We start from the raw sequence: 14,122 nt of genomic DNA, 5'->3' as shown, positions 1-14,122 counted from the left end.
ACAATACTGCTCTGTGTACCTGTGCAGCTTCGCAAAATAATTGTCTGAAAATAAAAAATTAAACTTTTCACTCGAGGGAAGACTTAAACCAAGGACCTCTCGTTCGGCAGCTGGTCACGCTAACCACAGGGCCACGGCGCTCCTGAACTTACAATATCCTTCATGTTGGCTATCCTGCGCATGGACTACTCAGTTTGTATGTTTTGCTTATTTTTTTCATAGTTCTACACAACTTCCTCCTGTTTTCTCGAGTGATCTGTGTTCAGTTTTTCAAGGCCTATTCACTGTGCCAAATTATAACTAAATCTGAGGGGGCTGCGATGGGGAGGTTCCCTTGTTAGCAAGTGTTAGGTGGAAAGTAATTTATATATAGCAGGCACAGAATTGAACACTGTGAAACGCCTGGAGTACTTTGTTCCCATTCCGAACAAGATTCATTATGGGAGCCGTATGAACTATCTAAAGTGACGCCTTGATTCAAATCACTTAAATCTGATATGGGCCACTTACTCATTATACCTCGAATGCTGACATGAAAGTAGGATACGTACAAATCGAGAGCGAGAAGATAAACACACGGTTCTGAAAAAGTGCTACACCATTTTAAGAGCTCTTCGGCTGCTATTGCCCCGTTACGCAGAGAAACGTTCTCCCCTCGTCCCGAAACTGAAACCGTTTGATCTTTTCCCCCCTACCAGCTAGGCACATTTAGGTAGTTGTGGTCTTCAAAAGCCCTTTTATGTCTTCCGCTAAATGCGGGCGCATAGCGGCGCCCCGAAAGCTAACAAACGCGCCAAGAGACCGCTCGCAGGCGGAGATCAATAGTTCCGTGTTCACGTATGTCATGGGAAACACACTGAGCGACTTTACGCCTTTATACTGCCTCTGCGTGTACACCTGTATTCCGTAGGCTAACTCATTGTGTGTGTTCCTTGCAAACATTAGATGCAGGTGAACAGGTAGATTCAGTCTTCGTAGATTTTCGAATTTATTCATTGGACCACATCGTTCCTCACTAATCATAAAAGAAAGTCCCAGTTATAAACTTTAATACTATCAGCTGTAAGTGTTATAGTATGTCGGTTCAATATCACAAAGGATAACTCAAATAAATTTGGATAAGCGCATCCGTGGAAACTGCTTCGTTGTTTTCCCGCTTGCAGCTCCACATACGCAAAATGGCGAGTCCTGAGCGTAAAGCGCTTTGAGTTCTGCAGTGTGCTAAGAGTGAATCTGTAATTTCAGTTCAAAGTGCGTTTAGTTAAAATTTTATTTGTGATCCCCGATGTTGCAAAAACATCCGACGATGATGTAATCAGTTCAAAATGCCCGGGTATATGTGGCAAGGGAAAAGCATGAGACAATCAAAAGTGTTTGAAGACGAAGCTGACCGTCTCAGTGCACATTACACTGTTACACCTAAGAGCTCTGTTTGGAAAGCCAAGTCTTGAACTTCAGTTGCCAAAGACCACAGTGTGGAAGATTTTAAGCAAAAGTTTACGCATGCTGGATGAATTCAGAGAAGACATATTCGAAGAAGACAGTGCGACCATCATGTTGCCACCGTCGTATATATCGCCTAGGGATCGTGAGAATAGGGTATAAGAGATTACGGCCCGCACAGAGGCACATAGACAGTCATTTTTTCCTCACTTAATATGCAAGTGAATAGAAAATAGAATCTGTAATTTTGGTGTCATTTACCGTCCTCGATGCACTTTCCAGTGTCTTGAAGACTGCATATGTAAATATGAAGACATAGATAGTGCATCATTATTTCTCCTCTTACTCCATTCTCGGGTAATATTAGGTGGGGGCGACTGTCGAATATCCCTAATTTTACGGTCTTGTCTCGTAGTCGATATATGGGAGGATGTAGTGTGTTACTTGACTAGTATTGGAACCTCTCTGAACAATTCGTGAGATCCGTTACCCTTACATTGGCCTTTGACTCTCGACTTGAGAGTTGGTATTATTGTAGTTGTCGTGGTAGTTGTTGTTGTAGCGTTCAGTCCCGAATATTGGTGAATATTGGTTTGATACGGTTCTACACGCCATTTCACCTCTACGTAACTACTGTACATTACATCCATTGAACCTAATTGTGACATTAAATCTTTGGCACCTCTCTACAACCCATCTCCATGTTAACGATTTTTTGATGTCACATTTCAAAAGTTTGTCTTCCGTTCTTGTGTGTACCGTTTTACAATCTTTTCATTTATATACAAGGCTACATTGCAGACATCTACATCTACATGGATACTCTGCAAATCACATTTGACTGCCTGGCAGAGGGTTCATCGAATCACCTTCATAATTCTCTGTTACTCCAATCTCGTATAGCTCGCGGAAAGAATGAACACCTATATCTTTCCGTACGAGCTCTGATTTCCCTTATTTTATGGTGGTGGTCGTTCCTCCATATGTAGGTCGGTGCCAACAAATATTTTCGCATTCGGAGGAGAAAGTTGGTGATTGGAATTTCCTGGAGAGAATTCCGTCTCAACTAAAAACGCCTTTCTTTCAATAATGTTCAGCCCAAATCCTGTATCAATTCTGTGACACTCTCTCCCATATTTCGCGATAATATAAAACGTGCTGCCTTCCTTTGAACTCTTTCGATGTACTCTGTCAGTCCTATCTGGTAAGGATCCCGCACCGCGCAGCAGTATTCTAAGAGGGCGGAGAAGTGTAGTGTAGGCAGTCTCCTTAGTAGGTCTGTTACATTTTCTAAGTGTCCTGCCAATAAAACGCAGTCTTTGGTTAGCCTTCCCCACAACACTTTCTATGTGTTCTTTCCAATTTAAGTTGTTCGTAATTGTAATACCTAGGTATTTAGTTGAATTTACGGGTTTTAGATTAGACTGATTTATCGTGTAACCGAAGTTTAACGATTTCCTTTTAGCACTCACGTGGATGAGCTCACACGTTTCGATATTTAGGGTCAACTGCCACTTTTCGCACCTTCATATATCTTTTCTAAATCGTTTTGCAGTTTGTTCTGATCTTCTGATGACAGACAAATAATTTTAGAAAGGATTTCCTAACGGATCAGTTTACAGTCCGTTTTAAGAAGTTTCTCACTTGGTGGTAGGCTTTCGTGTTAGTGTCAACCAACATTTTTCGCACGTTTCCAATCACATCTAGTGACCTTTCTTGTGTTGACAGATTTTAAATGAGTGGAAAGAGGAACCCAGTATTTCATCGTTCTTTCAGTCTTCCTCCACTTCGGTGTTATAATGTTCACTGAGCGAGAGAATAGACAATTTAAATTCATAATTAACTTAACATAAAACCAAATATATTCCGAATTTTTTTCTGTGTTCGATAGACAGAATTTTACTTACTGGATATGCTATATTTGCAATCATCACCTATTCACCTGTAATTCCCTGAGATACGTGAATACTGCAGAGTAACCAATGAAAACTTCGGCGTAAGGAACGCTGATGACTAGCCCACAGAATTGGTTCATGAGCTTAAGTGAGAGGACTGCAGCGAAATTCTAGGCTGCGGTTATTGTCCTGCTCGTACAGCGCTTTTGCTTCGCGGGTAGCCTAAATACGTAGGCGAATCCAACCGGACCTGTTTCGTTCTGAAAGCTATTAAATTAAGGTGTGTAAATACCCTACTTCTTTTAGTCTGAATGTGCCGTTATGATTGATTAAATAATGAAAGAGCCGAATCACACATCCAGTGGTAGCTAGTACCGTTTTGATACAGCTCTCCACACTACTGTCCTACGCGAGTCTGCTAATTTCTGCGTGGCAGCTGTAACATATATGCACTTCAACCTCTGTTCAAGCCTTACTCACTCCATTACCAAATTAATTGATACTCGACGCCTCATAAAAGCTCGTATGAACCGGTCCGTCATCTGCGAGTGGCGTTCAATAAGTAATGCAACAGACAATGAAGGCTTTCAAAAATGGTTCAAATGGCTCTGAGCACTTTGAGACTTAACTGCTGTGGTCATCAGTCCCCTAGAACTTAGAACTATTTAAACCTAACTAACCTAAGGACATCACACACATCCATGTCCGAGGCAGGATTCGAACCTGCGACCGTAGCCGAGCGGTCTACGGCGCTGCAGTCAATGGACTGTGCGGCTGATCCCGGCGGAGGTTCGAGTCCTCCCTCGGGCATGGGTGTGTGTGTTTATCTTTAGGATAATTTAGGTTAAGTAGTGTGTAGGCTTAGGAACTGACGACCTTAGCAGTTAAGTCCCATAAGATTTCACACACATTTGAACATTATTCAGCGCGCTATTGGCTGACGTCGCCTCACAACCTTCTCTGCTGTATCGTTCTTCATCTTCGTGCCGACGCTTGTCGTTACGCCGTAACAAGAACAGTTCGATGAAGTTTTGTGAACTACTCCTTGCTGTGCAGACTTACAGCAGACTTGTGTAAGGCCTTGCGCTGTCCTGGAGAAGAAGTTCGTTTGTTTTTTTGTGGGGACGAACACGATGAAGTCGTTTCCTGAGGGCTGGACAGTACACCTCAGAGTTGATGGTTGCACTATGATGGAGGACATCAAACAGAACTACCCCTTCACAGTCCCAGAAGACCGTTGCCATGACTTCACAGGCTTTTTCTTCGCAAGAGAGGTGGTGTGGCGTCACTCCATGGATTACCGTTTTCTTTCCTGTTCGAAGTGATGAATCCATGATTCATCGCCTGTGACGATATTCGACAAAAAATTGTCATGATCAGTCTCTTACTGGCAGGCAATTTCGCACAGATGCCCCTTCGCTGCTCTTTATGGTCTTCTGCTAGGCAGTGAGGAACCCAGCGGACACAAACTTTTGAGTACCCCATCTGGTTGATGAGTGTGTCAGCAATACCAACAGAGAAGTCCAGTTGTGTAGTGAGGTGTTATGTTTGTGATCCGTCGATCACCACAAATGAGAGTGTCCGCACGTTCCAACACTGCAGGCGTCCGGCAGCCGGCAGATCGGACAGGTTTTGCGCGACCTCTTCGCGATGATGACGGACGCTTCGCCCAACGACTCACCGTGGTTTTGTTCACTGTCAGGTCGCCGTAGGCATTCTGCAAGTGTCTATGAATATTTGCTATGCTCTGGTTTTTCGCCAAAAGAAACTCATTACAGCTTTCTGCGTAGAACGCACCTCCGTTACAGACGCTGTTTTCAAGGCTATGCACTGCGCCACCGTTTATTGGAACTTCATGAAACTACAGGAGCCGAAGCGGGAACGTTCCACGATGTCCCACAACAAATACCGCATTCTTTCAACAGAAATTGGCTGAGAAAAAATGTGTTGTATTACTTATTGAACATCCCTCGTACTACTGCTAATATCTCATGTCCTAATCTAATCCCCTCAGCATCTCCTGATTTAATTCGACTACAGTCCATTACCATTGTTTTACTTTTCTTGATATTCATCTCATAACTTCTTTGTCAAGACACTATCCAATCCGTTCAACTAGGCCCCCAATAACACAAGCAGCAGAAATTAGGTAGTAAGACAACAGAGGTGATAACGATATCTGTCTAAATAACACAGCTATGACGAGAAGATGTATGCCTTTTAGAGAGTACTTTCTTACAAATCATCTTGCAAAGGGACGACAGGGCAATCGGATTTTTGTAATTTTTCATATTTACGGTACATGAAGTTCAGAACTCAAATATACTTCTCCCAAAGCAGTTAGATGTATGCTCAGACCTTCTTGGGAACATCGTATTCGATGTTTTCCGACCACGTTTAATATGCTGCTATAAGGTAGGCTATCTTTCTTCCCAATTGAGAACATTTGGAGCATTATGCGCCGGGCCCTCCAACCTACTCGCGATTTTGACGATCTAACGCGCCAATTGAACAGAAATTGGCACCATATCCCTCAGGAGGACATCCAACAATTCTGTCAGTTACTGCCAAGCCGAATAATTTCTTGCGTAAGGGCCAGAGGCAGACCAACGCTTTATTGACTTGGTCGATTTGTGAAGCTATTTCTCTTAAATAAACCGTTCAATTTCTCTGAAATTATATTCATTTGTTTGTCTGTACCTGTCCACCACATCTACGGATTTCTGTCCCATTTGGATGATTTCTTCGTGGTGTGACTTTTTTGTCGTAGATATAAATGTGCATCTTATCAGCGAATTAACATATCCCTTGATTTTTTTAAAACATGGTTTTGGCGTTGCAACATATTTTGTGTATATATTTTTTATTACTCACGTTTTGTTGTGACTGATCCTCCTCCTTTCTCGTTCTGAGGGTACTGCACACACATATTAAATGTACTTTGCGTATTTTCGGTTTTGTAATCGCCTTTTCACTTCCCAAAATGCGGTGTACGCGACGTTGTTGTGTGTCCTAACCCCGTCGGCGTTCATTTGTTCCCGAGCGAGTGTGGCGTGTAACATGAATTTTGTTTACTTTTCTCGCTCTCTCTTGTGTGTGTGTGTGTGTGTGTGTGTGTGTGTGTGTGTGTGTGTGTGTGTGCGTATGCAAGCTTCTTTGGCTGTTTGTGCTGCCTTTTCTGCAATGGTCGTTTAATGTTTTAAATAATATGCCTTTAGAGAGTGTAGAGTATTCATTTAAAACTTGTTTGCCTTCTGCTAGTGCCTTCTGTACGTGGACGTATTCTTATATTGTTAGTTTGTGATATATGGGCTGTGGCTGGATTTCGGTATTTTTAAGTCTGTTGCTACTGTAGTCGGATTTTGGTTATGGACTATAAGGTGTTCAGCAAATGTGTTATGCCTGCTGTTACTTTTTAGGGCTCTGAGATATTCTGAGTGTATTGTTTTAAGTTCCTGCACGTTTGTCCTATGTATACTGATTGGCAAGTGTTGCATATGTTGAATTTATCTTTGGGTGTCTCCTTGTTCTGAGTTTTCTCTGTGTTGTGTTGTCTGTCCTGTATCCTATTTGAAATCTCTGTTTCTGCAGTATCGATCCCAGGGCCCCGTGCTCAGGAAGCGAGAACGTGACCGCGAGACCATGAGCTGCCAGCCAAATGTGCTCGATTGGACGCATATCTGATGATCGAGCAGGCCAAAGCAACATGTCGACATTCTCACAGAGCGGGCTAGGATACAACAGCTGTATGTGGGAAAGCTTTATCCTAATGGAAAATCCCCCCAGGAATGCTTTTCAAGAATGGCACCAGAAATGGTGGAATCACAAGGCTGACGTACAAATTTGCAGTCAGGGTACGTGGGATAACCACGAGAGAGCTCTTGCTGTCATACATAATCACACACCAGAGCATACCTCCACATGTAGGTTCAAATGGTTCTGAGCACTATGGGACTTAACTTATGAGGTCATCAGTCCCCTAGAACTTAGAACTACTGAAACCTAACTAACCTAAGGACATCACACACACCCATGCCCGAGGCAGGATTCGAACCTGCGACCGTAGCGGTCGCGCGGTTCCAGACTGTAGCGCCCAGATGTGGGTAGCCGGCCCAGATGTGGGTTCAGTGTGTCTAGCACGCAGACAACCATCACTGCGACCGAGGTGGAAACAATTTTCATTAGAAAACGCAACAGACCTCCATCCTGCCCTCCAGTGAGCACTCGCTTAACAATATTGAAGTCGCAAACGGCGGTGGTTTGGTGTCAATGGAACGCACGCCACAGGGCGTCTGGCTCGTAGCTGTCCTTGATATAACCGATTTGTAACAGTTCGTTGTGTCACTGTGGTACCAAAAGCTGGTCAGCTGCAAATGCAGTACGATGCGCTAGTGCCATAAACCGAACACGATGGTCTTTCCTCTCAGTAGGGCCACGTGGCCACGTCTCCTTGCAACGGTACATTCTCGTGACCACCGCTGCGAGCAATCATGTGCATTGGCTACATTCCTACAAAGTGTTTCCGCAATATTCCTGACGAAACATCCAGCTTCTCGTAGCCTTATTACACGGCCTCGTTCAAACACTGTGAGGTGTCGATAATGGCGTCTTTGCTGCCTTAAAGGCATTCTTGACTAGCATCAACTCACCATGTCCACTCCCAAAGAAAACTAACGCTCACGACCGTTACAGCGTGTGTTTAAAGCAAAACTGATTTGCATCCTCGCAGTGACGCGAAATTTGAATAGACGTCATCTTCCGGATCTAAAGCACCCCTACCAACTTTCGTTTATGTCGCACATCTGCTTCGTTGTGTTGCGATACTTTTCCATCAATATACAAAGGGGTCCAAAAAATGTATCCACTATTTAAAAGTCTATAACTTGCAAACTAATTGACGGAGTTGTATCACTTTTGGTGAAAGTGTAGTTTAAAGTCCAACTTAAAGATATCACTCTAGGTGTTGGAAATGGCTACCATTAACATCCACACACAAACGATGCTACCGAACTGCAGCTCGAACTACTGACTGCAATGTGTTCAGTTGGATGTTTGCACATGAATGTACGATGGATTCGCGAAGTTCATCCAATGTGCGTGGCGTTTGTCGATAAACGACGTCCTTTAGTGTTCCCCACAGGTAAAAGTCCAGAGGAGCTAGGTCTGGGGAACGTGGTGGATACTCCACAGCACCTCTACGACCTATCCATCTTCCTGGTAGATTTTCGTCGAGATACGCGCTAACACGATTTTGGTAGTGGGCTTTCCGTCTCCATACAAGTCTCGGATGGCAGGTTGGTTCAAATGGCTCTGAGCACTATGGGACTTAACATCTGAGGTCATCAGTCCCCTAGAACTTAGAACTACTTAAACCTAACTAACCTAAGGACTTCACACAAATCCATGCTCGAGGCAGGATTCGAACCTGCGACCGTAGCAGCAGCGCGGTTCCGGACTGAAACGCCTAGAACCGCTAGGCCATAGCGGCCGGCCCGGATGGCAGGTAAAATGGATGTATGATGCTTCTTAAGGTACACCTCACCTGTAACTGCGCCGTCAAAGAAGAATGGCCCAATCAAGCCCCGGTAAGACAACCCACAGCACACATTTACTCCTGGCAAATTCACGGCTTTGTCTACATGGACGTTCGGAATTTTGGAGGCCCAGTACTCCATTCTACGATCTGGGTCGTCCTCGTTCATTGCGAGTAGCAATAGTGGGATGTAGCACTTCCACTTTGCTGTCTTCAAAATTCGTCGAACACTTGAGCGACTGACTCCAGTTTCACGGGCACACTGTCTCACAGACTTCTGTGGTGAGCGAGTGAATTATTGTAACACACGACGGGAGTTTGCTGGACTTGTTACTGTTACAGGTCGTCCAGATCGTTGTTTGTGTACACCTTTAACACAGCCTTCGGCTTCAAATTTGTCTCGAATGCGACGAATCGTTAAACGTGTCGGTGACTCTGTTTGATACTCATTTCGCCATTGTCGTTGAACCTCATTAATGTTTTCGTACTTAAAATACCACTTCAAAACTGACTTCCTTTCATCGAATGTAAGCCTCGCGCCAGCCATGTTTACTCGAGTAACTAAGAACAAAACACTATCTGGCGACAGTCATTGACAAGACAAAACAACGCAATACAACGTTTGTGTGGCGATTGCCGGAACTAGAAAATATTACATCACCAAAGATGATACTTCTTCGTCAGTTAGTTTGCCACTTAAGGACTTTTAAATAGTGGATACATTTTTTGGACCTCTCTGTATGTAGATGTGAAGAATAATGATACAGAATGTTAAGAACAATGTGTCATTTAAAAATCTGTAAGACTTTTCTCCACAAAAAAGTCTGAGGCATTACTTTTCAGCACACCCTCGTATAAACATAAGTTTCTTTTCTTTAACCTGTCATCTACGATAACTCGTAGGAGCTGTGTTGTAACGTGTGCTCAAACATTTCTGCGAAACGCAAACTGTTCTTCCCCGAGGTCTTCTACCAATTTTTCCATTCTTCATGTAAGTGGCGTCAGTATCTTGCAACGATGACTCATAGTTCGTTGATATATAATCAGAATGTGTCTGCTTGCACTTATCTCGGAAAAACTTTTATTATTCTTGTGACAATAGTAGCGATCCCAATGACCACACTTACTTTCGGTGTTGGAAACAACTGTGTTAGACGCTGCGGCCCACGGAGATGAATTCTAATAGGGACACCGAGACATTTTTTTAAGACATGGGTTATCACGCCTCCATTCCAATAAAAAGTGAGCCCAGAATGAGATTTTCATTCTGCAGCGGAGTGTGCGCTGATATGAAACTTCCTGTCAGATTAAAACTGTGTGCCGGACCGAGACTCGAACGCGGGACCTTTGCCTTCCGCGGGCAAGTGATCTACAAATTGAGCTACCCAAGAACGACTCACGACCTGTTGTCACAGCTTTAATTCCGCCCGTACCTAGTCTCCTACCTTCCAAACTTTACAGAAGCTCTCCTGCGTGCCTTGCAGAACTAGCGCTCCTGGAAGAAAGGATATTGCGGAGACATGGCTTAGCCACAGCCTGGGGGATGTGTCCAGAATGGGATTTTCACTTTGCAGCGGAGTGTGCGCTGATATGAAACTTCCTGGCAGATTAAAACTGTGTGCCAGACCGAGACTCGAACTCGGGACCTTTGCCTTTCGCGGGCAAGTGCTCTACCAACTGAGCTATCCAAGCACGACTCACGACCCGTCCTCACAGCTTCAATTCTGCCAGTACCTCGTGTCCTACCTTCCAAAAAGGCAAAGGTCCCGAGTTCAAGTCTCGGTCCGACACACAGTTTTAATCTGCCAGGAAGTTTCAAAAAGCTCCCGTCGATTGCGGACTCTTGGGATTTACTCTCGTCGATATCCAACGCAATCCTCAATAAACCACATGACGTAGGGAACAACTTACGGAGTCAGCATATTCAGATGTAGTGATGTATATCAGTAGGGATATTCCACTCTTTTTGTAAGGCACTGTTGTGTCGTCCGAACAAGACACAGGCAGCGCAAAAGCACCACAGACGCAAAGACGCGAGCAGGTGCCAGCGCCATAGAGACTCGCCACTTGGGCGAGTTCCAGCACCGCCACGACCGGCGTTGACGATGATGACATCGACTTAGCCTCGACCAACTGCCGGCCGAGTACAATCCGCCAATGACCGGACGACAACGGACAGAAGAGCAGCTGTCGCCCATTAGGTTATACAGGGTGTTACAAAAAGGTACGGCCAAACTTTCAGGAAACATTCCTCACACACAAATAAAGAAAATATGTTATGTGGACATGTGTCCGGAAACGCTTAATTTCCATGTTAGAGCTCATTTTAGTTTCGTCAGTATGTACTGTACGTCCTCGATTCACCGCCAGTTGGGTGGGCTGACGAGAATCCGCACGCAATTGTGCAATCACGTCATCAACACAGATTTTCTGTGAACATTTGGGCTGGCATTGTTGGTGATGTCTTGATTAGGCCCCATGTTCTTCCACCTACGCTCAATGGAGCCTGTTATCATGGTTTCATACGGGATACTCTACCTGTGCTGCTAGAACATGGGTTCCCGGGTTCGATTCCCGGCGGGGTCAGGGATTTTCTCTGCCTCGTGATGACTGGGTGTTGTGTGCTGTCCTTAGGTTAGTTAGGTTTAAGTAGTTCTAAGTTCTAGGGGACTGATGACCATAGATGTTAAGTCCCATAGTGCTCAGAGCCATTTGAACCATTTTTTGCTAGAACATGTGCCTTTAAAAGTACGACACAACGTGTGGTTCGTGCACGATGGAGCTCCTGCGCATTTCAGTCGAAGTGTTCGTACGCTTCTCAACAACAGATTCGGTGACCGATAGATTGGTAAAGGCGGACCAATTCCACGGCCTCAACGCTCTCCTGACCACAACCCTCTTGACTTTCATTTATGGGGGCATTTGTAAGCTCTTGTCTACGCAACCCCGGTACCAAATGTAGAGACTCTTCGTGCTCGTATTGTGGACGGCTGTGATACAATACGCCATTCTCCAGGGCTGTATCAGTGCATCAGGGATTCTATGCGACGGAGGGTGGATGCATGTATCCTCGCTAACGGAGGACATTTTGAACATTTCCTGTAACAAAGTGTTTGAAGTCACGCTGGTACGTTGTGTTGCTGTGTGTTTCCATTCCATGATTAATGTGATTTGAAGAGAAGTAATAAAATGAGCTCTAACATGGAAAGTAAGCGTTTCCGGACACATGTCCACATAACATATTTTCTTTCTTTGTGTGTGAGTAATGTTTCCTGAAATTTTGGCCGTACCTTTTTGTAACACCCTGTAGATCATCGTCCAGGGCTGTCTTAGACAGGCAACGTCGTTTAGTGAACCCTTAGTAGTGAACTAACAGTTGTTGTAATTGCATTTGCTGTGTACTGTGAAATTTACCTACGAGTATTTGCACTTAGCCATTGAGGGCCTTTTTTTGTTAAATTACATGCAGTGTTGCAGACTTCATTATTCAACAAGTCACAAAGAAAAGTCAACAAGTCACAAAGAAAAGAAAACCTTTTTAAGCCGTTTGTGTGTCTTTGCTACTAATTTGCCGGAGTGTTGTAGAACCTTCGTTCTCCTACCCTGCTACCTGACACTGGAGCGTAGCTGTGTAATAGTGGCAGTGAGAAATTGTCTTAGTGGTGTACTGCACCAGAAGGCATTCCACGCACTCGCAGACTCGGCCTACCGTAAAAACAGTGCCAAATCGGCCTCCACAGCAGTAGCGACTAGGCCTTTACAAAAGGCAACAGGATACAGGATTCGTAAGCAAAGTGAGCAAGTGTTGTCTGTTGTTGTATTGGAAGTGCTGGGCCGCACAGTGACAGCGGCCAGCTCCGACCACTGGAAACGGAAGAGAGCGGCGGGGTACTCACTATTTGGCCGAATCGTTGAGCTGGTATTCGTTGGAGCGACCGAAGCACTCCTGTACACCCGAGTCCGCCCACAGGCGTTTCATCGCCGCCAGCAGCTCTTCGGAGAAGGGCTCCGTGTCCTCCATGCGCTGGATCACGTCGAAGACCATCTTGGCGTCCGTCTGCCAACAAACACAAAGCAAACAGTGTCACTCTCTATGACGTCAAACACATCATAATAATATATTACTACTCGCATTGAAATTTAGGAAGTAACGGGGTAAAATACAGGGAGCGAAAGGTTGTCTACAAATTGTACAGAAATAATGCTCCAGTTATGAGAATTGAAGGACATGAGAGGAGAGCAGTGGTTGAAAAAGGTATGAGAAGAGGTTCCATCTTTGCCCTGCCAGGGCAATAAAGGAAACCGAGGAGAAATTTGGAAAGGGAACTGAAGCTCAGGGAGAATAAATACAGGGTGGGGCAAATAAAAGTGGCCCAGACGACTGGATACGGTTGTACGTGAATTTGTGGCAGCATTAACGGAGGAGGAAAAGACCTAAAATACGAGGGCAGTTCAATAAGTAATGCAACACATTTTTTTTCTGAAACAGGGGTTGTTTTATTCAGCATTGAAATACACCAGGTTATTCCCCAATCTTTTAGCTACACAACACTATTTTTCAACGTAATCTCCATTCAATGCTACGGCCTTACGCCACCTTGAAATGAGGGCCTGTATGCCTGCACGGTACCATTCCACTGGTCGATGTCGGAGCCAACGTCGTACTGCATCAATAACTTCTTCATCATCCGCGTAGTGCCTCCCACGGATTGCGTCCTTCATTGGGCCAAACATATGGAAATCCGACGGTGCGAGATCGGGGCTGTAGGGTGCATGAGGAAGAACAGTCCACTGAAGTTTTGTGAGCTCCTCTCGGGTGCGAAGACTTGTGTGAGGTCTTGCGTTGTCATGAAGAAGGAGAAGTTCGTTCAGATTTTTGTGCCTACGAACACGCTGAAGTCGTTTCTTCAATTTCTGAAGAGTAGCACAATACACTTCAGAGTTGATCGTTTGACCATGGGGAAGGACATCGAACAGAATAACCCCTTCAGCGTCCCAGAAGACTGTAACCGTGACTTTACCGGCTGAGGGTATGGCTTTAAACTTTTTTTTGGTAGGGGAGTGGGTGTGGCGCCACTCCATTGATTGCCGTTTTGTTTCAGGTTCGAAGTGATGAACCCATGTTTCATCGCCAGTAACAATCTTTGACAAGAAATTGTCACCCTCAGCCACATGACGAGCAAGCAATTCCGCACAGATGGTTCTCCTTTGCTCTTTATGGTGTTCGGTTAGACAACGAGGGACCCAGCGG

At 44.8% G+C, this 14,122-nt stretch overlaps 1 protein-coding gene and 1 non-coding gene across 2 annotated transcripts in view; both read right to left on the bottom strand.

Annotated features, from left to right (window-relative positions):
* Positions 1-14,122, bottom strand: part of LOC126088605 (guanine nucleotide-binding protein G(o) subunit alpha) — a 588,370-nt gene that overhangs the window by 188,157 nt on the left and 386,091 nt on the right. The window contains exon 4 of the mRNA XM_049906821.1: positions 12,768-12,928. Coding sequence (XP_049762778.1) covers positions 12,768-12,928 — 161 coding nt within the window. The remainder of the gene's footprint in view (positions 1-12,767; positions 12,929-14,122) is intronic.
* Positions 10,490-10,564, bottom strand: Trnas-cga (transfer RNA serine (anticodon CGA)). Its single transcript has one exon. It is a non-coding gene; the product is annotated as a tRNA-Ser (tRNA).

This window comes from Schistocerca cancellata, chromosome 6 (genome assembly GCF_023864275.1).
Source record: "Schistocerca cancellata isolate TAMUIC-IGC-003103 chromosome 6, iqSchCanc2.1, whole genome shotgun sequence".
Lineage (NCBI taxonomy): Eukaryota > Metazoa > Arthropoda > Insecta > Orthoptera > Acrididae > Schistocerca > Schistocerca cancellata.
This window is presented reverse-complemented; position numbering and strand designations above follow the sequence as displayed.